Genomic DNA, 23,400 nt, shown 5'->3' on the forward strand with positions numbered 1-23,400 from the left:
AGCACCGGCAAACCCCATACAAATCCCACCAGAGTCGACCAGACGCTTTCCATCACATTGCCTTATCCTTTTTGCACTCTTAAAACTCAGCAGCTAAATGAATTCGCTCTTCAGGTCCTTCAAAATGGCCTCGACTACGTCCGCATCCCTCAATATCAACATCATCTCGGACACCGTCTGCCCCTTCTGCTACCTCGGCTATGCGCGTCTCCTCCAGGCGCTCAAGACACTGAACTCGCCAGCGGCCAGCATCTCATGGCAAGCATACCACCTGAATCCACATGCCTCCACCCAGTCGGAGCCTGCGATGGATGTCCTCGTTCGCAAATTTGGCGACGAGAACAGAGTCAGGATGGTGCAGGATCGCATCAAGACCATGGGACAGGAGCTGGGTCTGGATTTCTCCTTCGAAGGTCGGATGGGCCACACGAGGGACTCGCACCGGGTCATTCAGCTCGCGAAGCAGAAGAACGTTGAGAACGAGGTGATGAGCGAGATTATGAAGATGTATTTCGAGGAGGGTGGCGACATCACCTCGGCAGAAGATCTCACCCGCGCCGCTGTCCAGGGCGGACTCGACAAGGAGGAGACGCGGACGTGGTTATCGGAGGGCAGAGGCGCGGCCGAGGTGGATCGCGAGGTGGAGGATGCCTATGAGCGTGGCGTACGGGGTGTGCCGCACTTTGTAATCAACGACAAGTGGGAGATCAACGGCGCGCAGGACCTGTCTGTGTTTGTCGATACCCTGAAGAAGGCGCAGTCGTCGTAGAGAAACGAATCTCTTGTCTTCACATGCTCATTAAACCGCCGAGATCCTTCTCCATGGTCTTGAGTCGCCGTTGCAGCTCCCGTTTCTTGCCCTCCAGCTCCCGGGCTTCTTCTTCCTCTCGTCGCAGATCGTCCTCGGTCCACACGTCATTATCAGCCCCTTGTTCTTCTTCTTCGTCGACATCCATCCAGTCATGCTTATACTCTGCCAGCTGTGCAGCCTGTTCAGCTACCCTGCCCTCGTAATAGCCCAGTGTGCCCTTTCCAGCTCTGTACCGTCCGCGGAGGTCGTTGATGCGATCTCGCGCGCCAGGCATTTCGTAGACGCTGCATAGCTTCTCAGCGCCCTTGAGGAGAACTTCCACGTCAACCTCGCTCTTACCCCGTTGCAGGCTCTCTGTCATTTCACCACCCAAGACGGCGGCCACGGCGGTGTGTTTCCTCCTGTTCGCATTGGGAGGTCCGGTGGTGACTTCGCCCTGTGCCACATTGAATACCGTACGACGACGTTTGCTACTAGGTTCATCGTCTGTCTTGGCTTTGGGAAGGTTTGTGGGCGGCGGAGGTGGAGGTGGCACCGAGAAGAGTGCTCGTTCGTGGGACTCTGTGTCGCGGATGAGGGAGGTTATGTCGTGTGAGGAGAGTAGAGCGGCAGTGAAGATTTTAGGGGGTGGGAACCTAGACAAGTCAGAGAAGTAGCCATGTCGAGCTAGATGATACGCACGGGAGACTGTCGATGCCCTGGCAACAAACAGACATTTGGTCGAGATGCGAGCCGAGGACAGACATATTGGCTGCACGCATCCCACGCAATCTTGAGAGCGGAAACGAAGTTGTCGCTTCAGTGGATGTTCAAAAACCACCAGTTCTAGCGGAAAGTATTGGCGGGATCCTGAAGTCTGTCGTGCGGATCATAGAGCACATGATGCTCAAAGAAAACAAAGCGCGTCGGTGAGCTGTGCTGCCCCGCGATGTTTTGGGCTGGGCTTCGCAACGTGGGGTCGCACGGTGTGAACCGTCTCACTCGACGACAACATTCAACAAGGTGCTTGCAATAGTTTATTGTGTGCTGTAAATCAAGGCTCAGTTATTTTCAGGGTATCTCATCCTCTATCGTAGGTAGTCATGAATGGATGGTTATCCAGGGTCAGTCAGATCATTTGGAACGGCCAGGCCGCCCAGCCTGCCTACCGCTGTATCGAGGACGATAGCAGTCGCCCTCCCGCGCATGTCTGGACACATGTATCTCTCCGTCCCCATCTGCACCTAAAAATACATATTCAGCGTCCTCACCAAGCGCCTCCTTGCGTGAGATCTCTCGGGGTGCGTGTCGAGCGTACTGCACGACCGCGTCCCACTCATCAAGTCGCTGATATGGGCTTCTGAGCCATGAACGCAGCTCATGCAGAAAGAACTTCGCATGTTGACGGCCCAGATACTCGCCGATCATCTTCTCAGCCTCGCCAGCCCAGCCCATCATGTCGACTGTCTTGAGAATCGCAACAATGTACTCTAGTAGAAATTCGGCATTCTGCGCCCTCCGTCGCGCCATGTTCGCCCTCGTCGCTCTGCATATACTTCTTGAAGGCTGCTGCAGCGTGAACACATGCAACTCGCGGCGGATAAACATGCGCGCGCGGGAAACGAGGGTCGGGTCGCGAAGGAAGTTTTGCGGCGTCAATTCGCGATATCCCGTACGACGGGTCGAGCCTATGTGCTTTGAGTACATTTCATGACGGTAGACGGCTTGTCGTTGCTCGATCTGTTGTCGCTCGCGGTTCGTTGTGATCGCGATGGCCTCTGGCACGTCGTGATCAGGTGCTGCACTCTGGCTTCCGTGTCCGAGATGATCGCTAGGGACGAACTCGCCTGTCCGCTCACAAAAGAGACCCAGAACCTTCGTGCGACATAGCCAGCAGTGCCCCAAGAGGTCAATCCCCTTCAGCACGCATTCCCAGCATCCCAATCTGTGACCGCATGGCTGCACGGTGCATGGATCAGCCACCTCATCCCGCAGACATACAACGCATCCCTCGCTCTTCGTTTCGGGCTTTTCGTAATTGTAGACTGCGGCGGCGAGGGCTCGTGACTTCCAGTTTTGAAAGTCGTCCTCGTGGTTCATGTCTGTTGATGAATAATGATGGACAAGTTCTGCGGAGTCGCGATTTAGAGATTCTGCCCGCCAAGGCGGCCTTAGCGCATGACGTATGGTGGGGCCTCGGCCACGCTTAACGGGCAGGCGCGTAAAATCCGACGCGTCGCAGCGCGCCGTCCCGCACCAAATCTCGAATCCCATGTTACATACCTAAGCACTTGTCTTCAAGTATCGCACTTGGCTGATCATTGATGACTCCTCATTGTCCTTTTTCAACGTGGAGAAACGCTCTATTGATGAAATACTGCCGTCATGGACGAGGAAACCCGAACTGAGTACGACGTTAAGGCCAAAAATGTGCGACTGGATTTGAAGACGTGGGAAACACAATGGTTGGAGAAGCACGGGAAGAAGCCAGGTCGCGAGGACATCAAGAGCAACCCCGAGATCAGTATGCTGTCTCCGTCACCATGATTTGCACGGTTATCTAACATAAGCAGCCGACAAATACCGCCAATACCAACGATACCGTAGCATACTCGACGGCAAAATACCACCGCCAACAAAAGATCAAAGCCGAAAGCGAAAGTCAACAAGCAACAGCGTACCAGTTGGCACTCCATCTAAGCGAACACGGCACATTGAAACTCCATCAGCATCGCGTATCTTGGATGTGCAACTGGAAGAGACACCGACCATATCAAGAAGGCTGTTCAGTCCAACGGCTGTCACATCGTTAGGCCCTACACCGCAACGAGATGGCAAGGTGCTTGGACTTTTCGACTTGCTCGGCGACGAGGCACAAACGCCTTCCAGGGACAAGGTGCACAGCACACCCAGCAAAAACAAGATATACGCCACGCCTAGCAAGAAGACCTCGAGTCTGGATCTCGCTGTCACGCCGAGGATGGGAAGGACACCAATGTCAGACAGCAAACGAAAGTATCTTAATACATTCGTGTCACCAGTGAAACCGGGCGACGACACTCAGATGACCGCAGCGACTCCCTCTAAACTTCATTTCGACACACCTCAATTCCTTCGACGACATACCCTGTCTACCGTTGACGAGAATGGCGAGTTCGACAAAGTAGCGCCATTGAGGCTGCCGCGAAAACAGTTTGGCAGAGGCCTGAGTGAGATAGTGGCAAGCCTACGAAAGGTGGAAGAGGACAAGGCAGACGAGGACCTGGAGGCGTTACGGGACATGGAGGCAGAGGACTCGGGCCAGCCAAGACCAGTTGCGAAACCTGAGCCAGCACCGGAAAACATACTTGTTGGGGACAGCCAAGCCCATAACCTCCCACTTGGCGGCTTTGATGACGTGGATGTCTCCGAAAGCGATGGGCACGAGGGCAAAGATCGGCAAGGACAGCCCATGAGGATATTCAAGAAGAAGGGACAGAAGAGGACGACCAGAAAGGTCAATATCAAGCCGACATGGAACAAGCGACCCACGGCACCAGTCACGACCGTCGGCGTTGATGAGGACGATGAGGAAGTCGTTCCAAACACTCAACTCAACGAGGGCGATGAGGACTTTGGGGATATTGTCAGCTCCGCCTCCGAATCCGAATCCGAGAAGAGAAAGAAGAAGACGAAGAAGAAGGTGGAGAAGAAAGAGGGCACCGTGAAAAAGGCCGCCAGAAAGGTCAATGAGCTGGCACATGCCAACTTCCAGAGACTGAAGTTGAAGAACAGCGGCGCCAAGGGTGGACCAGGGCAGAATAGCCGGTTTCGGAGGAGACGATAGGCAATTGAACACAGCATCACACAAGCACAGAGTGGAAGCGTTGCGTATCAATCTGTCCAGTGGGCATTGACTTGTATCGTATGAGGCCCTTGCTCGGGGATTGTGAGATCCAACCTCGGCACTTCGTCATGCAACGATGATCTTAACAGACGCAAGAGAAGCCGTCCTCCGATCCATTGTTAGCAGGCAAGCAACTCGCGTCACAGTTCGCCTGGCAGTTGCTGATGGGTCCAGGCCAGAAAGCAGCACACTGCCACTGGCGAGCCTCACTACAACTTGTCAGTGATGAGCCTAGCTAGTGGATCAAGCAGGTGAACTCACACATCAGCAGGCTGGGCCATGCTTAGAGCGGCGAGGGAAAGGACAGTGAGAAGCTTGAACTGCATGTTGAGGATTTTGGGCTGTTATCTTTGGCGTTGAATGGCTGTTGGAGACTGTGATGAGAGGATGTGATTTCTGCCCTGAACGGTGCAAGTCTGCTTGTCTTATAGACGGACATCGTCTTCGAGCCTCACTGTCCTTAGCCGGCCACAGAGAGGAGCAATATGCACGGACGCTGTCGCCGCGGATAGCTTGACGTCCTTCTACTGATCTAGCGGCTGGGCATGGTGATCTAGGAGCTGCAACTGTTGGTACCCTGGCTAAATCAAGTAGGATTCTTGGGATCTTGGATCTTGGCTTCGTCATCAAACAGCCCTTGGCAGATCCTTCGACAGTTGTTAGCATTGAGCAATATCCATAAATACCCGGGTCAAGCCAGCACGGGCAGAACCACTGTCCAAGTCCACGTTATGAATCCATAGATTCCTTCCATTGGCTACGTATGTCCACAAGGCAGCAGTGTATCATGTGAGACGTGACAAGTCGACTCCAAAACGCTGTCGTCATAAAAGTTGAGCGGTCCATTAAGCAAGCTATGATTTGCTTCCCACTCTTTGCACACGAGCCAGGTTCCGAATTAAAATACAGTATGTCTCCTGTTTGGGTATTGATTGTGTTTGCTCGTGGAAGAACGCTGCTTATTGCCCGTGTATTGGACCGTCCATGTTGCCAATTACATGCCGCGAACTTGGGGTAATAAACCTCTCATCCAAAACAACCCAATCGTAATTCCGAATTTCATGTATATTCGCCACCACTCTCGGAAGCATCTCGCTACTTTTAAACCTACCTGATTGCGAAGACTTCAGTGCGACTGTAATATGTAGGGTAGGTAGGACTGCTCGGACGTGGACGGGGAAATAGACACTAGACGTAGGATCGTCCTCACGCTAAACCCTCTTTAGTAGGAGAGGTGAACTACTCAGAGAGCAACTTCCTAAGCTCGTAGCGAGCCTATGCGAGCCACCTATAATAAAGCTAGCAAACTTGTTGGCTTTTTTCCAAATTTCTTAACCACCATCTGCCGAGAAGAGAAAAAGACCGCAACTAGGTGAGGCACGAGTCGAATACGTGATTTTCGAATCTGAGCCAGCTCTCATCCACTCGCCTATTCACCAGTTCTCATGTGGATAGGCGTAAGCTCTTTCTGAGGCGGAGATGAGGATGAACAGACGCCTATGCAACCTCACCCTCTCCTCGCCATTAGTTGACGATGTTTTTTCCCCTGCATTCGTTTTCAATCATCGCCCTCATCATTTGCCTGTGGCAAGTTGGCAACCTCCACAACCCGCCAGTTTTGAGCTCTGATGGGCGTGCCCTTAGCAAGCTCCAAAACTCCCACTGTTGCTTCCCACCTGGTGTACAGCGCGGCGATGCACCCCCAAACACCATCTTCAGGAGCGTCCGACCAGTTACCTGACTCCCACACAAAATTTCCAACTTCCAACGATTCAGCTTTGCCTATACGGACACTAGACACCGCTCACGATCAACCACCGACACAAGCATTCGACTTGCTCGATAAGCTTCTTCAGGATGGAGTCAATGTGATTTTCGAAGATTCGGCCACGTCGGAGATCGAGTCGGTGCCTGCTATCGAGGTTGAGGAACCAGCTGCTCCTGGTGGCTATGAAAACGACCATCAGCGCCAGGCTAACTCCGCCGCCCCCTTGCCATTAAGCAAAACTCTTACAGTCGAAATGCCGGCCTCGACATTACTAGCACCTCGCAACCACTACGAGCCCTTCGAAGCTGGATGTCCTATTTTGCCGGAAAAATCGGCCACGACAAACCTGCTACGGAATGCAAGGCCTGAGCTAGCCCTAGACCAATTTCACGAGATTCGGTTGGATGACTTTGTCATATATACTGAAGAGAATAACTACGGCGTGCAGATGCGCTCGCTGGTAAGGCACAACATACAGTCCTGTTTTTTCGACGGAAGGCTCAGCTTCGGGGAGGAAAGCTACTTTGTAAGGAGGGTAACAATCTCGACCCTGCCTATAGGGAACTATGGCATTTCAGAGTCAACTGTCCGCGACAAAATCTGGATTACATCTCCTTTGAGCGAATCCGAGAACCTTTACTACAAGCTCGGCAGACCGGCAGTGGAGTATAAGCGATTCTTCGAGCCCTTCGTCTGGGTGACAGACCTTGCTAAGCACTTTGTGGATTACATTCACTCCCGATGGGAAGAACACCGAATGCTGGTCACGCTTCATCATTTCAAAGCCCAGTTCGTGGCGTGGATTGTTAGCGTTCATGGAGACAAGGTCTGTCCATGGCTCGCCCAGCATCCAAGCAACGATTATAGGACATCAATCGTGGCTCATTTGGAATTTATTCGGAAAGAGGCCATCGGAGTTCTTGGAGACGAGGACACCTACAGACACGTGCTTTGGGACGAAGTTTGCACGTTCCAACAGTATCAGCGTGTACCAAGCCCGGGAGCTAACATACAGGCGATCCGTCCCACACTGGTGACGTCCTACATTATGAAGCTCTTCAAACACCTTCCTTTTCGAAAGCTTCTTGAGCCCCTACCGCTCAGCAGCCACACAAAGCGCCTATGGGAAGAAGTCAGTCATTCGCGAGGCTTCCCATTGCTACATCCTATGAGCGAACGGTCACAGAGACTCGAACGCACAGAGGATTGTATTCATATTCACAATATTGAGCCTGGCGACACCATCTCAACACCAAGAGATAAGTTAGGGTCTGGTTCAAGATGGCGAAGAGTAGAAGGCCGCGACTTTCAAGACGTTGATCCCTGGTTCGCTCGGGTATTAAAAGTGCACAACCGAGCAGGATGTGTATCCTTCGACGTGACGTGGTACTATCGCCCTGTGGACACGATCTGTGGCATAATGAAGTACCCGTGGAGTAACGAGCTATTCATGTCCGACCACTGTTCTTGCGCTCACGCATCGAAAATCACACAAGAGGAGGTTCTTGGAGTCCACGACGTCGACTTTTTCGGATCACCTTCAACCAGGTCTGAGTTCTTTTGTCGCCAGACATATATCCCTGAGCAGCGGAAGTGGATTTCTTTACAGCGTTCCCATCTATTTTGCGAGCACACGCAGAACACCACCGAGTCTCTGCCGTACGAGAAAGGCAATACAGTTCTCGTGCATATCGACAATAGCAGCAAGGTCTCGGAACCCTGCGAGATCATTGCACTCCGCGGGGCAGCTGGTCGCAATATCAGATACAAAGTCCGTCGTCTTTTACGACGAGCGCCTACACAGCCCAAGTCTCGTGCCCCAAAGAACGAGCTTCTTTATTCCGAGCATTTTCTGGATGTTCGGGATAGAGAAATCACGGGCAGCTGTTCTGTCCGTTTCTTCGACCACAGGAGCCCGATTTCGAGCCCATACAACCGAGCAGGAGTGGGTGCCTTATTCTACATCACCCACAGAATATCGCAAGATGGCTCAATCCAGCCATTATGCGCCCCATTTCCATCATCACTAAACCAAGGCTTCGACCCAGCCGTAGTTCACAGCTTCCCCAAACTTCGCGGTCTCGATCTCTTCTGCGGAGGCGGTAACTTTGGTCGTGGTCTCGAAGACGGGGGAGCCGTCCAGATGCAGTACATTAACGATTTTGACACCAAAGCCGTACATACGTACATGGCCAATATGGACCCAAAAGACGACATACACCCTTTTCTTGGATCAATTGATGATCTATATCGTCTAGCAGCAAAGGGTCAATTTTCAAAATCCGTACCTAGGCCCGGGTCTGTTGATTTTATCTCGGCTGGAAGCCCATGCCCTGGATTCTCACGACTCACAAACGATAAGACCACTGAGAAGCAACGGAAGAACCAGTCGCTTATAGCCGCCTTTGCTTCTTTTGTCGACCTCTACCGCCCCAAGTATGGTCTGTTAGAAAACGTACCGGGCATCGTCCAGACTGAGGAAAAAAAGGCCGAAGATGTCTTGAGCCAGTTCGCATGTGCCTTAGTAGGCCTCGGGTACCAGATCCAGTTGTGTTATATTGATGCCTGTTCCCTCGGCTCGCCGCAGAGGCGCTCGCGCATCTTCGTGGCATTCGCAGCACCAGGCTGCGCACTCCCTTCACCCCCTCAGCAAACTCACTTACACCCACCGGGGACGAGGTCTGGGAGTGTCGGAAAGCTCCCCACCGGTCTCCCTATGGCTAGGCGTTCTATGCTGAACGCCACGCCGTTTACTTATATACCAGCCGCCGAGGCTACGGCCGACTTGCCATATATTTGGGATGCGAAGCCTGATATTTGCGTTCCATTCCCTGATCATCGGACAGCCGGGCAAACAAGCGATGTCCAACATCAGATCAACAGCATCCCCACTCTACCGTATGGAATGAACTTCGCCAAAGCTTGGTACGGTATACCAAAAAAGGGCGCACCTGGCTCTGGGGTCTTGACAGTTTCCGATAGACATCGCCATTTCCCAGCAGATAAGGATGAAGACCGCATGAGCTGCACAGCGCCCGAATCGTCCGCCTATGGAAGACAAGACCCGACAAAGCTTATCGAGACCGTTGTCACCAAGCTAAGCGTTGGGGACGCAAAGGCGGGCCGGGCTATTCACTCTCGGGAGCCCAGAATGCTTAGCTTGATGGAAGCCCGACGTGCGCAGGGCTTTCTAGATGAGGATGTCCTCCTCGGTGACCTGGTTAATCAGTACAAAATTGTTGGTAATAGTGTGGCGAGGGAGGTCGCGGTGGCATGGGGCCTGGCTTTTCGCGACGCATACGAGAAGACCTTGGCTGCTAACGGAGACAACAACCTGTCGCAGGCGATCGAAGAGACACCTATTGAGACTGCCAACCCGGTCATCCCCGACTCTGCAAGTAGCATTGGGGAGACCACTGACTCCAGCACTGACGACGACCATCTGGAGGATATCCCAGCTCGGCCATCAAATATGCACACCGACACCCCTTCGACCCCCCGGTCCAGCCTGGAAGAGGAGGCCAGCACACCATCAAAGCTATCACGGGCGATATCACCACCGACTTCAGGGCCGAGAATGCATAGCAACATGGGCCGACTTGGTCATCAGGCAAGCGCGAGTATATTCAGGTCTAGGTCATCGAGCTCATCCCGCAATGCGAACGGAAAGCGTCCACCACCGTCAAAAGGGGGATCTATCCGTCCTGCCAAAATCTCGAGGCACGTTTCGGCTTCGGGAACACAGAGTATACTGGTGCAAGCGATGGCTCGATCATCGGCATCTATCCAACGAGGTCGGAATACCGCCAGTAGTGATGAGGACAGCGACGCCAGATAGGGCTGACAAAGATGGCGAAGAGAGTATCAGGAGGACGGTCATGGTCCAAAAGAGTCGAGTCCGGGCCGTGCAAGCATCATGTGTAGGATCGGCATTTTTGACCACATACTAGCATCTCCATATCCACAGCAATACAATTCATATACGGGCATTCACAATGTATCAGCAATCCCATAGCCAATCAGCGCGCATATTCCCCATTGTGATCGTCACCAGCTATAGTCAATCCCAAAGGGACCGCCAGCTGGTCAAACAGCAATGGATAACAGAACACAGTCTGGCCAGCCATAGAATGAGTCAAGCAAACCTCCCAAAGAGAAGCGCTGCCCGTCCCGTAACCCTCCCCGACTCAATTGCTGACAGTAATGTTGATATACCGCTCGGAATACAGAGCAGTCAAGGATGGATCTCGCCTTGCGCTCCACCTTGCCGTGCGGAAGAGAACGAAACATCTTCACATAATTCATCACGGGGCACATGACCGGTATGGAATGGATAGAGGCTGCTTCCGTCGCCAGCCTGGGAAAAGCTCATTTCAGTCGTAGGGGTATATCGTACAACGTGGTCCTGTAAGTTAGTCCTCCTCAAAAAGCACTCTCTTCCGTCCGCCCGTTCGTCCGTTCAACCCGTCCAGGGCCTGGTCGATGCCCGTAATGTCTAGCATGTCCGCGTCGCCGTCCTCATAATCAGCCGCCTTGTTGAGGGTACTCCCAAACCCGAACCCGAGGTTCTGTCGTGGGGCGAAGAGCGAGTCGGCGGTCTTGCTGTGGTCTTTCTTGTCGAGAATCGTAGGACGCTGGCGGAGCGTGCCAGGCTTGACGGTGCTGAGGTTGAACGAAGCGCTTGGGGTTCGGTTGGTATTGCCACCGTGTACAATGATGGCACTGGACTTGTGGCCGGCGGAGAATAGACGGCGTTTCGTCGTGAGGGGCTTTTTACCGGCATTGGCGGTCTCGTGGACGAAGACGATGCGAGTCTCACCGCGGAGGAGGACTTCAGGTTGCGACGCAGATGCTGACGTGATGAGATCGATGCCACAGCAGCGTTCCCCTAGAAGCCCAGTGGAAAGATCTTGCAGTTTTGACATTTTGACAGGTTGTGGTCCGTTGAAAAGGGCAGAGCCATTGCCTGCACCCGCCGCCTTCTTGACTTGAGATTCCCAAAACTTGGACACGCCCGAGATGAGGCAGACATGCTCTTGGCTGCCGATCCAGAAAGCTAGGCTCTCATCAGGCAGAGCTTTCTCGGTCGACGGTAATGATGCGACCTTGATACCACCGTGGACTGTCGCAAACCGGTCGGCCGTGGCTGGCGAATGGATGTTGGCGGTCGTTTGCTTTCTTGTATGCGGTGTCATAGGCGCAAATTCTCCGCTCTGCGAGTCTCTCGCCGTGTGGTGTGCTCCCGTACTGCGCAGCAGACTAGTACCGTCAATGTAACCAGACACACTAAAGGCAGTGAGTGCGGCGCCCCTGATACCAGGACTGGCCTTTGACAGGAGCGAGCCAGAGGACGTAGCGCCAACGCTGTCAATGTCCCAAATCCCCCACATGCCATCTGCCATGATAGTGAAGATAGCATGTCCATGGCATATCCATGCAGCGGAAACGATTGGTTTTCGGAGTGCTGAGGGTCGAACAAAGGGTTGGTACAGAGTGAGTTGCCACGAACCCTGCGTGGGGAAGATACCCGTTGCGTCTGGATCCGCAGGCAGCGACGACCGCGCAAAATCATAGACGCGAGCACCCTGTGACGCCGTCACTGTGAGCAGCTGCGAGCGGTGTGTAGGATTGAAAGAGATCCCGGTCAGTGGTGCTGGTAGGAATTCAGTCTGGAAAGGCTCGACATGTCGCTCCATCTTGGATTTCGGATCGAGAGGTATTTCCCACAACCGCAAGACGCCCGAGGCCTCTCTTGAATGGGCTGCCACCACCGCCCTCGCCTGCTTGCCAGAATCGTCGGTCTCTGGCATGTAGAGCCCAATTGCAAGCCCATCGCTCAGCCGCGTGTTGCCTCGCAACAACACAAGCGTCTCCCCCCAGACGCCTGAGCCCGCCTTGCCCGCCAGTAGATCCTTCTTCAGCTCCGGCCTCGCTTTTGACTCTGGGGAGGGTGGTGTGAGAGGAAGTGTGACCAGATACACATCGTTTGTGACTGTGGAAGCTGTAAAAACCAGCTTGTGCCGAAGGATGGGAACCTTGTCCTCGAGGCCTGAGCCTGGTGTGACAGGCATGACTGCGATATTCTGTACAGCTGTTCCAAGCGTCAAATCAAGCGTCTGGACTGTTTCCGAATGTGGTGTTTCGTCTACATCTTCCTCCTCAAACTCCGGTTTGTCCTCGAACTTGGCGACTCCTTTTGAAGGCGGTGCTTCGTCATCGGAATCGATCACCATGACTGAGTCATCGACTGTTCCGTTCGTCCTCTCCTTCTTCGCAACCTTTGGTTTTTGCTTGAACATCCGGCCACCTCGCCACGTGATTGTCACACCACTGTCGTGGCAATGAATGAGGATCGTGGCGCCTTGAGGCGATCGGTACGGGTATGTCTGGATGTCATTGATGCGACGGGCGAAACTATGCCTGCGGCTGTCAGCTAACACTTGAAGTTTCTGAGATAGTGCCGTACGTGATTTGGGTATTCGTCGCTGTGCGACGTACACGTGAAACTGTCGTCGACATCGCGGCGGCGATAACTGCCACTATAACAGTCTGCAGTTTAATTCTCTTCCGTATCCGCGGCAGGTCTCAGAGCGAAACTGAGCTTAGGCGTGGGGTTTTGAATGCTGGCCGATGGTAGCTACGTTTTCAACTGTTGCTCGAATCGTTTGCTTGCGACAAGAAGTTTGCAGCCTTCAAGAGACGCGACAAGCTACGCGCGTGGTAGTGGAATAGCACGTCACGTGGTGCGACACCACTTCCAATACCGATCCATCAAGCTCGAGAGCACCCATGCGGAAAATCAACTCAGCGGATTTCGAAAGAAACATCATTGGGGATTGCTGATCTATGCTTCAATCTGGACAAGTTATTTGTCGCTGAAATTGTCTCTTAATGGCCAGTGTGACTGGAGCAAAGCTGATTTCACACTCCTACGTACATGCGAAGCGTCTCCTCTTCGTGACCGCAGAAGAGAACAGAGTTAAAGAGACTAAATTTAAAGAGATCTTCGAAGACCTCGCCAGCTTTCCCCTTGCTCGCCCGACGTTCATCCCTTTCTGCTTGTCCCAAAACGAGCCGAGCGTCAATATGTTAATCTTTCCTCCCTGGATAGCCGGTCGAGGGTATTTGGTACAAAAGATCGCCGACACAGGAGAGGAGCCTCTGGGGAGGCCGGTTTTGTCTCCTTGTCTAGCTCTCCCGTGGCAGAAGGAGAAAGCACGTGTTTCTCAAAAGGTTGATTGTGTGGTAAGGAACGGACGGCGTGTAGGCGGTCGACATGTTGCGTTGAAACGGTCAAATCCAGTCGTATCCGTCAATCAGATGTTCTATCCGTACGCCAAAGTAAAGGGCCCAACGCCACAGGTTCATCAAGGGACGACCTTAGACATGAGCTGTCATCCCGAAAACGCCAAGAATGCCAAATGTGTGGGGTGGTAGTACGGTATGTCGGAAGAGTAGAAAATAAACCTCTTCACAACGTTCACGCGTTGGTAACCTGATGCAAGTCAGCAATAAGTGGTATTGGCCAGGGCGAAATGCTCACCCTGAGAATTTTGCGGGAATAGTCCTCGTTGTCGGCAATGCTGCCATCACTGAGTCGACGGTGAGCCAAGCCAGGTTCCAGGCGCGAATCAGTCATGGAAATGCTTCCGCTGCTACCAGGCGGCTTGGAGCCACTGATGAAGGCATTGACGGCTGCGTTACGACGATGCTCTTCTTCAATCTCAGTGTTGCGTCGGCGCCGCATGAAGAACCACACACCCAAGGCTCCACCGGCAATGGCAAGGACCCCAACAACAGAGCCGGCCACAATGCCAGCAACGCTGGGACCGCCGTCGTCGCTGTCCTCATTTTGGGGTTCTTCGGTTTGAGATGCGCTCTCCTTAGGACCGGAGGTAGCCGTGGAGGCGGCGGCGGCAGTAGTCGAGGAAGTGGACTTGGACTTGTCATCGTCCTTGTCGTCGTCCTTATCGTCGTCCTTATCATCGTCCTTGTCGTCGTCCTTGTCCTCGGGTATGTAGTTGTCCAGGGTCAGCTGCTTGCCGAGGTTGAAAACTGATACATATCCAGGCTTCTTGATACCGCCACAGACCTCGAAAGGGTAAGCTGGACAAGGATGGTTGCAATTCTTGTCAGCTGAGAGGGCCTCTTCCTCTGGGTATTCGTTGCCACAGTAGCATTCCTGACCTGTCACGCCGAACGCTAGATAGTCGTCTTCGCAGGCCGACCGGCATTCACCAGTCGAAACCTTGCTCGGGTCCATCTTCATTAAGGTCATATTGCCGGTCGACGAGAAGCATCCTTGGGAAGTAATGACATTGGTTTTGGGGTCCTCGATAGGCATCTGAGTAGGATTCGCGTCCTGACGAACCACTTTGTGGGCGGCGAGATGAACGCGGTCTGGCGTGAGGGCAATTCCGGAGCCAAACAGTTGCGAGGCAGCCGCCAGGGAGCCCGCAAGAATTGATAATGACTTCATGTTGTGTGTTTTGATGTTGCGTGTAGCGAATGTGAAGAATCGAATATGTTGAAAACAAATGGTAAACGTCGAAGAGGCCACAGATGAGGAGTCCTAGGCCAGCCGAGAAAAACCACAACCTGTCGACTCCACTTGGGAGTGCTAAAAGCTTCCACTAAGAGTCACGCTGTCCTCGGAACAAAGGGCCAGGGTCGAACGCGTCGTATAGTGTCTCGAGGGCACGAGAATTGGAACAATGGACAGAGAAGCCCGGTCGGCGCGTTGTTGCAAACCTGAACGTGCCTGCGTACTGTGCTTGAGTTGGCTCGTGAGCCTCGATGATCCTGCGATTCGACGACCAGCAGAAACGCTCGGCCTGATTGATTTCGAGGTTTTGTCGAACGATTGTAAATCTGCAGTCGGCTGGCTTCTACTTCGAGTCGAACAGGTTGTTGTGGTCACCTAGTTGGTTGCAAGTTGAGTTTCAAGTTGTGGAGAGGGAAAAGAGGGACTGGAACGAGCGAGTGTTGCGTGGTTGAGGGAGTGGCTGTCTGTTTTGTTGAAAGGGGAGAAACTGAAGCGAAGATGACCAGGGCAAGTAGGAGAGAAACGGGAGTGAGGAGTGCGAGCGTGAGCGTGAGTGCGAGAGGGAGTGAGGGAAGGAACGGCCGGGCGGGTGGGTGTGAGAAGAAAGGGGGGGCCTTTCTTCCCTCCTGAGCACTAGGGTGCAGCGCCCGGGACGTCCTGCAGTAGCTGTTACTGATTGTCGCACCCACCTAAAGCGCTGTGACCGCCGCCGGAAGTTGAAAGCTCCAGCCTCCAGTCATGTCGAATCCTGATTTCATCACTGGGCCACCGGCGGCCCCTGAGGCTCCATGCCCCTCAACCCTCGCAGCAAGAAAAACTCCCCTGCCACAAGCTTTCCGAGCCCCCCTGTCTCTATCCGCTCCACCGCAAGCCGCGCCAGCCAATGCTACTGCAAAGACTGGAATGAAGCGCGCCGATTGGGTTGGCCTGCATCAATTGATGCAGTCTAGACCTGCAGGAACTGAGAGTTCTGCCAGGGGCAGGATTGCTGATTTGCCGATGTGCGCTTGGTACTCAGTACGCGCCAGACAGCTGTTACGCGTTAAGCCATGGCAGGCTCTCACCCGCAAACATTAGCATCCGCGCTCATAAGATGAGGTGGCAAAGTCACGTCTACTAGTTGAGTCCTTTGTGTTTCGTCCGGCCCACTGCAATTAAACGCTGCTGTGCGCCTTCATAACGTTGCGCACGATTGGGCCTCGGGTTATGCATCCGTGGTGAGCGTGATGGTCCCGGCACATTCCACAATATGGTAATAATTATATCCATGAGGCTCGAACGAGTGAGCCATCAACCAATATTGATGTCTAGTACATGGCGCTCTCGGGAACATTGCTATTCGATGTCGCAACAGAATGCCATTGCATAAGGGGACAATGTTGAGCTGCAGATGTGAACGCGCGTCTACAATACGTACGGCGTTGGTGTAATCCCCGTCGGACGCGGATTTATTAATGGTTAAATAGGACTAATTAATAATTATATTCATAATACATTTGCGGCTCCAAGTACGGATACAGAGTACAGCACAGCATGATCATGATCTGTGCCCAAACCCTTGCATAAAGCGTGCCAACGGCCACCTCGTGATCGATTCGCATCATTCATCGCTGCATTCCCCGTAAAGTACTTTGTCTGCCTTGAAACCTGCCAAGCGGGCCATGGTCACAAATCTGAGACTGGCGTAACCCTCCTAGACGAGACAGGCCTTATCATATTCCAGTTGCTTGACTTCAGACGCTGGCACACTCCAAGCACCGAATTATCTGACATGAACGTTATTAATCGCTAAGTGTTTGTGAGAACACTAACAGCATGATGTTGAACCTTGCAGTACCGCACCTGCAGGGAAGCGCGGCGGTACGTATTGCTTTCAGGCATGCGCACGAGATACATTCCATGCTAGCCCTCGAGCTTTATCATGGTGTTTGACTCAGCCCCATCTGGCTCAGCGGCATTAATATGACATCTCAACTTCTGATGGACAGAGCAAGCCCACGTTATTACAGAGTCTAGCCTGGCAATCCGTACGTCGGATTGTTGATTTAAAGTCGATCAGCAGACTCGGGCACTGACGTTGAACGCAATTGCAACAAGTTGGTGCGGCAGCTTCCTCTAAGGCCCTCACTGACGAAGTTGATCGTCCAGCATTCCGTTGGTGCCCACCCACATTAGTACGGTAATTGCAGTTGGTGCAAGTTCGCAGTGCACACCACACACCCTGCGCCTCTGTCCGAGATTAAAGTAACGGGCTGTGATATTAATAAGTATTCGCCTCAATCAATATCAAGTGGTGTTCCTGGCGCCTCTGTGCACGGCATTCATTCTTCAGTCGATCGCTCGTAATAGTAATACATGTGGTGTCTTGTAGTAGACTTGAAAATACATACTGTCGTCCAGTGCTCTTTGTTTATTAGAGCAACATTCGCCAAACAATAACTGCTGCAAGGTGGCCGAGACACGTAGGGGAATTATACAATCCGAGCATCTTCCCTTTCGGACTGGAATGATGGCCCGCGCGTACCTCAGTGTCGCGACGGTCACTTTCAAAGGGACAGACCAAAGACATTCGTTGTTCCACTACCGTAGCCCGTGTTGCACAATTACGCCCAAAGCAATGAAAGCATATCATCTGTCACGATATGGCAAGACTTGCGCACTCTAACTTTGTTATACGTAGAAGTTCTCGAGTGATCAAACCCTGCTTATGTTGTGATATGTTGATAAGCGGAGGTAGCGTTGACTGTTTGGGATGCTGGTTATTTCGCTTGGACTCTAGACAATGTTGCTGGGCTGCACATGGTCCAGTTCACCAGCGATTAATTATCAAATAAGTCAGTTATGTAATGATTTTAAGTCCAACTACCTTGTCTACTTTGTAAAGCCAACATCGTCTCAGATTGCCCCATCAAATGGATAAAGAAGTCTGGGCCGAGTTGGTGTCAGGAAATAATTTAGACTATTACAGCAATGCCCGATGAAGGAGTTGAGACAGGTGAACCGATCCATCTGTGAAATCGAATGCCGTGCCAAGTTTATAAGGCAATTTGACTTTCAGCCTGTCAGGTACAACGAAGAGTCGGAGAGTCCAACAATTACTACTACTAGCGATGTGTTCTGGATTGCGAAGCCATGGCACTAAATAAGGACAATCGTGCGGTTAAGCAGCTGAGATGTAGACAGCGGGAAGCCCAACATGTAGGTTTAAATTGGGTTTGAATCTCCATCATGAGAGACATCTTCGCTCTTGTTCATCCTCCCCGTCGGTCATGAATGTTGCTCATAGCATCTTCGTTGTTGTGTGGTGGGATCCGCCCGTTTTGTCACACACACGGTAACAAGACTGTCACGAGTGGTGCATCAGCACCTCTCGTTGTGATGCGTCATGACGAGGCGGGGCTTTTTTCAGCCGAGGAGCGCCCATGTCCCAAAGCAGTAACTGGTACAGTCGTCAGCCACAGCAAGGCCGTCAAGGCTCCAGCCATCCCACGTCACCGACCCAACCACAGGCGGGCGCTTTATCGATAATCGAAACAAGGCAGGCAGGCGTAACCAGTCAGGCCAGACCCCAAGCTCCCGCATCTCCACTCGTGACTCGATAGCTTCGCCATCCATCTTCCCCATCTGTCGTCACAACAGCCATCTCATTCCCGCTCTTCTTCCTTCCACCTCCATCACCACTATCGAGTACCATCATTCTCACTGGTCTCGTCGTGTTGCCCATTAGTCCTCATTACTTCTGCAGCACCATATCGCAACCAGTAGCCGCCCAACATGAAGAGCGCTTTGGTCACAGCTGCCGCCCTGCTTGGGTCCGCCCAGGCTGGCGTGCACAAGATGAAGCTCAACAAGATCCCTCTGTCTGAGCAGCTCGTAAGCTTTATCATTGCCGACTTTCCTGCACCTTGATGCTAATCCTTCAAGGCTGGTTCTTCCATCGAGGAGCAAGTTCAGGCCCTTGGCCAGAAGTACCTAGGCTCTGCCCGCCCCGACTCGCGCGCCGATGTCATCTTCAACACCCAGGCACCCAAGTCTGATGGCATCCACCCCGTACCTGTTTCCAACTTTATGAATGCCCAGTACTTCTCCGAGATCACCATTGGCACTCCTCCCCAGACTTTCAAGGTTGTTCTCGATACCGGCAGTTCCAACCTCTGGGTTCCTTCCAAGTCATGCGGCAGCATTGCGTGCTACTTGCATTCTACTTACGACTCTGATGCGTCGTCCACCTACAAGAAGAACGGTTCTGAGTTCGAGATTCACTACGGTTCTGGCAGCTTGACTGGTTTCGTCTCCCAAGATGACTTCACCATTGGCGACCTGGAGGTCAAAGGCCAGGACTTTGCCGAGGCCACCAGTGAGCCTGGTCTGGCTTTTGCCTTCGGCCGCTTTGACGGTATTCTCGGCCTTGCTTATGACACCATCTCTGTCAACGGGATCGTGCCTCCCTTCAATCAGATGGTCAACCAGAAGCTTATTGACGAGCCTGTCTTTGCTTTCTACCTCGCTGATGCTGAGGGCGAGAGCGAGGCTGTGTTCGGAGGTGTCGATAAGGACCACTACAAGGGCGAGATTGAGTACATCCCTCTGCGCCGCAAGGCTTACTGGGAGGTCGACCTCGAGAGTATCGCGTTTGGTGATGAGGTTGCCGAGCTTGAGGACACTGGTGTCATTCTGGACACCGGAACATCCCTGAACGTCCTCCCTAGCTCTCTCGCTGAGCTGCTCAACAAGGAGATTGGGGCTAAGAAGGGATACAATGGCCAGTACACTGTTGACTGCGCCAAGAGGGATTCTTTGCCCGACATCACCTTCAACCTGGCTGGCTCCAACTACAGCTTGCCAGCATCTGACTACATTCTCGAGGTCTCCGGCAGCTGCATCTCGACCTTCCAGGGCATGGACATTCCTGCCCCTGCTGGTCCCCTGGTTATTCTCGGCGATGCTTTCCTGCGCCGTTGGTATTCCGTGTATGATCTCGGCAAGAACGCCGTTGGTCTTGCTCGCGCAAAGTAAGAGGCCGTCAAACCTGTGAAGAAGCAGACATAATAGCACAAAATGCAATTGCTGGGTTAGACAAGATTACGGCAAGTTGAAGAGAACGATGATTCCGTGTGTATTTGTTGTTGATAGTAACGTCTGGTTTGCGTTGCATGAGGTAATATACTCCTTCCAAGGCTTCTGTGCATCTATCGTGCTCTGTCGCCCCGCAATGAACTCGACATTCATGAATGGTCTGATACTTGACATCCAACTTTTCGCAAACCAACAAAAAGACTCGCGCAGAATGCAAGGACTGATAGTGACAGGCATTGGTCCATCATGAGGGGTATCACGTGCATGTAATCTTAGATGACTGATCCAAAGCAGCCTAGCGCTGGTGTGGTCGCAGACAGCGCCAATGGCCTCGGACAGACAGGCACATTTCAGTTCTGCCCTGAAGCCTTTGATTGTTGGTCTCATCCGCCATCGCTGTAGTTATTGCTCAAATTATCTCGTTTCTCGTTAAATCCCAGCCGTGCATCAGCAATCTGGGTAATCGATTGCCCGCTACTGTATCTGGTGGAGGTAACGCATTCAGACTGGCTGGAGGTGCGGTTACTAGCTACGATTCAAGCGCTCCTGCACCCGCAACTCGCGCAACCGCGTGTTCCCCAGTCGCGACGAGCGAACGTCAGGCTTACTCGCGACGTCAAATTTCAACGACAGCCCTCGGCACGAGCCAGCAGCATCACGTCCAACCACTGCGACTCCCGCCCTTCATGGCGCAAATGGCTGTCACGGCCCCAGACGGGACGCAGGCTGCTTTGGACCCCATTGACGCCAATCCTCCCGTCGCACCCGGCAAAAGGAAACGCGACTCTGCTGAAGCGGATGGCATTACCGACAACGAACAGGACACCAAGGCAGCGATTGGAACTGAAATCCGTCGCGATCAGACTGCTTTGATAGACTCCTGCTTCCGGGTCCTTCAGAGGTAAGTGTGCAATGATCACAAAGTCGTTGGCCTATAGCTGAACTGACCGCGCAGTTTCGATCTCGAACCTTCTCTGCTCAAAAGACCGTTACCAGACACCACGCCTGATGACGAGCCCGAAACGAAACGCCAGAAATCTGCTGAGCCTCCAACGCTACGGAGTATCGACGACAAGTTCACCGGGCACTTCTACGCCCATGTCAGCGATCTGGTCAATGATGTGGCTGCTGTTGTAAAGTCCTCCCTCGCTGAAGCCGAATCGCAGGGCTCGTCTGGCGCGGACCTAGTTGCGCGAATACGTGACTTTCGGACCAAGGCAGTTGGTCTATTGCGACGAGAGGAGGCATACCCGCAAACATCATCGGGCTCGGCAAATGATCTTGACGATGACAGTGGTGCGCGTGAAGTATTATCATTGTTCGGCCTTGCACCGCAGGAGAAGCGACTATTCTCGAGCCTTGCCGACTCTCGAGCTGCCCACCTATCAGACGCCAACCTACCTGCGGGCATTTCCTTGACACGGGTCTACCCAAGCACATCTCAAGAAAGGGTGCTTACTTTGGGGGAGCTTTTCCCAGCGCCACGCGCCTTGCCCGCCTTGCAGCCGCCCAAGCAGCCCAAGACGCAGGCCAAGGGCAACCAACTCGACTTCTATCACCCCGAGCTGACGGACAAGTCGCAGTATTGGAGCAACTCATATTTCGGATCGAAGCTGTCTGCTGGCCACTATCTGGACTACAGTCATGCAACTCCGTCCGCGAGTGCCAAAGCGCGGCAACATGAGCGAGTCAAGAGTCTTGCGGGAAAAAAGCCATCAGCAACTGAGGTCCAGATGTCTGAGATGGAAACTTTATTCCGGGGCGCATTCTCGAGTTTTGCCCCCTGCAAGGACGACTCAACGGCTGTCGTACCAGCAAGCGTGGCGGGCCGCGTCTGGTGGCAACGAGCAGGCCAACAGAATTTCCAAAACATGATTGAAATTGACTACTACGGCCTTGATGACGGTAACCAGAACGCAGATGAAGTTGATCTGGATGAATCTGCAGTTCGTGAGGCCATCGACAACTGGGACGAGGCTGTTGTGGACCCGACTCTGGAGGACGCCATGGGCGCCAAGCGCGACGATGCCGAGAAGGAAGTGGAAGAAATTCTAGATGAGGTCAGCGACCTCATCGAGACACTAGCGTCTTACCAACGCATTCGAAACCTGAACCTGCCTAACTCGCAAAATCGCCAGAGCAGCGATCCGGTGGCAGGCGATATGCTGGCCACGGCGGGGCCACAGGTTGCTGAGGAGGAGCGGGCCACCTACCAGGTACTCAAGGCGCAGCTGTCTCTGATCATCAAGACATTGCCGCCATATGCTGTGGCCAAGCTCAATGGCGACCAGTTGAACGACCTCTTGATCAGCACGAAGCTCGAGGTTTCAACTGACCAATACAAAGGCGTCATGGAAGAGGATGATGCTGCAGCGCAGGCTAGGTTACGAGCGCAGCAAACGGCCCCAGCATCTCAGAGACAACCACAACGCACACCAAGTATATCCTACGCCAACCACTACCAGCCAAGCAACCAGTATGGCACGCCACAGCGACCACCCTCGCAATCACAACAGTATTACCGAGGTGGACCAACTCCAGGCTTCCATGGCAACTACCAACAACAGCGACAGCAATACCCCACGGCGTCGACGCCTCAACAGCGTCCACCTTCGAACCAGTACTCCCGACCTAACGGGTTCCCCAGTCAATATGCATCGCAGCTCTCGAAGGCGCAGACGCCCTTTGGCCATCAGAATATGCCTCAGTACGCGAATCAGCAGCAACGGCAGCAGTATGGGCAGATGGCGCAACAAGGGACACCGGGGACGAGTAGATTCAGCCAATATCAAACGCCAAGCTACCCGCAGCAGCAACAGCAACAACAACAACACCAGGCGGGTACCCCTGGCCAGGGCACATTCAGCCAATACACGAATGGGAGTGGAGTGCAGCACCAGCAGGGACTCAGCCCTTCGCCTAGGATGCAGCATCATCAGCCACCTCAGCGCTATGGAACCCCGAACCAAGGGCCGAGATACCAAGGAGGTTCTGCTTCGCAGCCTCCAGCGCAGCAACAACCAACGCAGCAGTCGTTGGGCTACCACACCGTCATGCCAGAGTCGCAGCAGCAGGCTGTCTTGGAGCAGGCTAGAGCCCGGGTGACTGCCCATGAGCGAGCAGCGAATCACATGGACAAGAGTGTGGCTGTTCCGCCGAGAGCCAACTCGGGGACACCGACCCCGTTGGGCGCCAACGGAACTCCGATACCTCGCAAAGTGACGCCCGTACCTCTACCGCAAATGGTCGCCCATCAACAGCAGCAAAAGCCCTCTTGAGAGCGTGACGTCGTTGAGTATGTCCCTCGTATTAGATTTTTTGGGGGGGGGAGGGCA

At 53.3% G+C, this 23,400-nt stretch overlaps 7 protein-coding genes across 7 annotated transcripts; 5 read left to right on the forward strand and 2 right to left on the reverse strand.

The window, feature by feature from the left end:
• Window positions 1–124: 124 nt before the first annotated feature.
• On the forward strand, window positions 125–769 carry J7T54_001048 (uncharacterized protein; the record flags this gene model as incomplete). The annotated part of the gene is made up of 1 exon (XM_051507096.1): window positions 125–769. The coding sequence occupies one exon, from the start codon at window positions 125–127 to the stop codon at window positions 767–769; it is 645 nt and encodes a 214-aa protein (XP_051361596.1).
• Window positions 770–788: 19 nt separating this feature from the next.
• J7T54_001049 (DASH complex subunit Spc34) lies at window positions 789–2,890 on the reverse strand (the record flags this gene model as incomplete). The annotated part of the gene is made up of 3 exons (XM_051507097.1): window positions 789–1,446; window positions 2,109–2,665; window positions 2,792–2,890. 3 exons carry the CDS (start codon window positions 2,888–2,890, stop codon window positions 789–791), a joined length of 1,314 nt encoding a protein of 437 aa, XP_051361597.1.
• A 285-nt stretch (window positions 2,891–3,175) lies between these two features.
• On the forward strand, window positions 3,176–4,616 carry J7T54_001050 (DNA replication regulator SLD2; the record flags this gene model as incomplete). The annotated part of the gene is made up of 2 exons (XM_051507099.1): window positions 3,176–3,314; window positions 3,604–4,616. The coding sequence occupies 2 exons, from the start codon at window positions 3,176–3,178 to the stop codon at window positions 4,614–4,616; spliced, it is 1,152 nt and encodes a 383-aa protein (XP_051361598.1).
• Window positions 4,617–9,305: 4,689 nt separating this feature from the next.
• J7T54_001051 (DNA-like protein) lies at window positions 9,306–10,029 on the forward strand (the record flags this gene model as incomplete). The annotated part of the gene is made up of 3 exons (XM_051507100.1): window positions 9,306–9,342; window positions 9,447–9,842; window positions 9,893–10,029. The coding sequence occupies 3 exons, from the start codon at window positions 9,306–9,308 to the stop codon at window positions 10,027–10,029; spliced, it is 570 nt and encodes a 189-aa protein (XP_051361599.1).
• An 827-nt stretch (window positions 10,030–10,856) lies between these two features.
• J7T54_001052 (uncharacterized protein) lies at window positions 10,857–14,923 on the reverse strand (the record flags this gene model as incomplete). Its single annotated transcript, XM_051507101.1, has 5 exons — window positions 10,857–11,839; window positions 11,954–12,864; window positions 13,382–13,473; window positions 13,988–14,550; window positions 14,632–14,923. The coding sequence occupies 5 exons, from the start codon at window positions 14,921–14,923 to the stop codon at window positions 10,857–10,859; spliced, it is 2,841 nt and encodes a 946-aa protein (XP_051361600.1).
• A 3,840-nt stretch (window positions 14,924–18,763) lies between these two features.
• Window positions 18,764–20,005, forward strand: J7T54_001053 (Vacuolar protease A-like protein; the record flags this gene model as incomplete). Its single annotated transcript, XM_051507102.1, has 2 exons — window positions 18,764–18,862; window positions 18,914–20,005. 2 exons carry the CDS (start codon window positions 18,764–18,766, stop codon window positions 20,003–20,005), a joined length of 1,191 nt encoding a protein of 396 aa, XP_051361601.1.
• Window positions 20,006–20,760: 755 nt separating this feature from the next.
• Window positions 20,761–23,343, forward strand: J7T54_001054 (uncharacterized protein; the record flags this gene model as incomplete). The annotated part of the gene is made up of 2 exons (XM_051507103.1): window positions 20,761–20,966; window positions 21,021–23,343. 2 exons carry the CDS (start codon window positions 20,761–20,763, stop codon window positions 23,341–23,343), a joined length of 2,529 nt encoding a protein of 842 aa, XP_051361602.1.
• Window positions 23,344–23,400: the final 57 nt, after the last annotated feature.

Source organism: Emericellopsis cladophorae (assembly GCF_022114955.1).
Source record: "Emericellopsis cladophorae strain MUM 19.33 chromosome Unknown NODE_28_length_274560_cov_118_130999, whole genome shotgun sequence".
NCBI lineage: Eukaryota > Fungi > Ascomycota > Sordariomycetes > Hypocreales > Bionectriaceae > Emericellopsis > Emericellopsis cladophorae.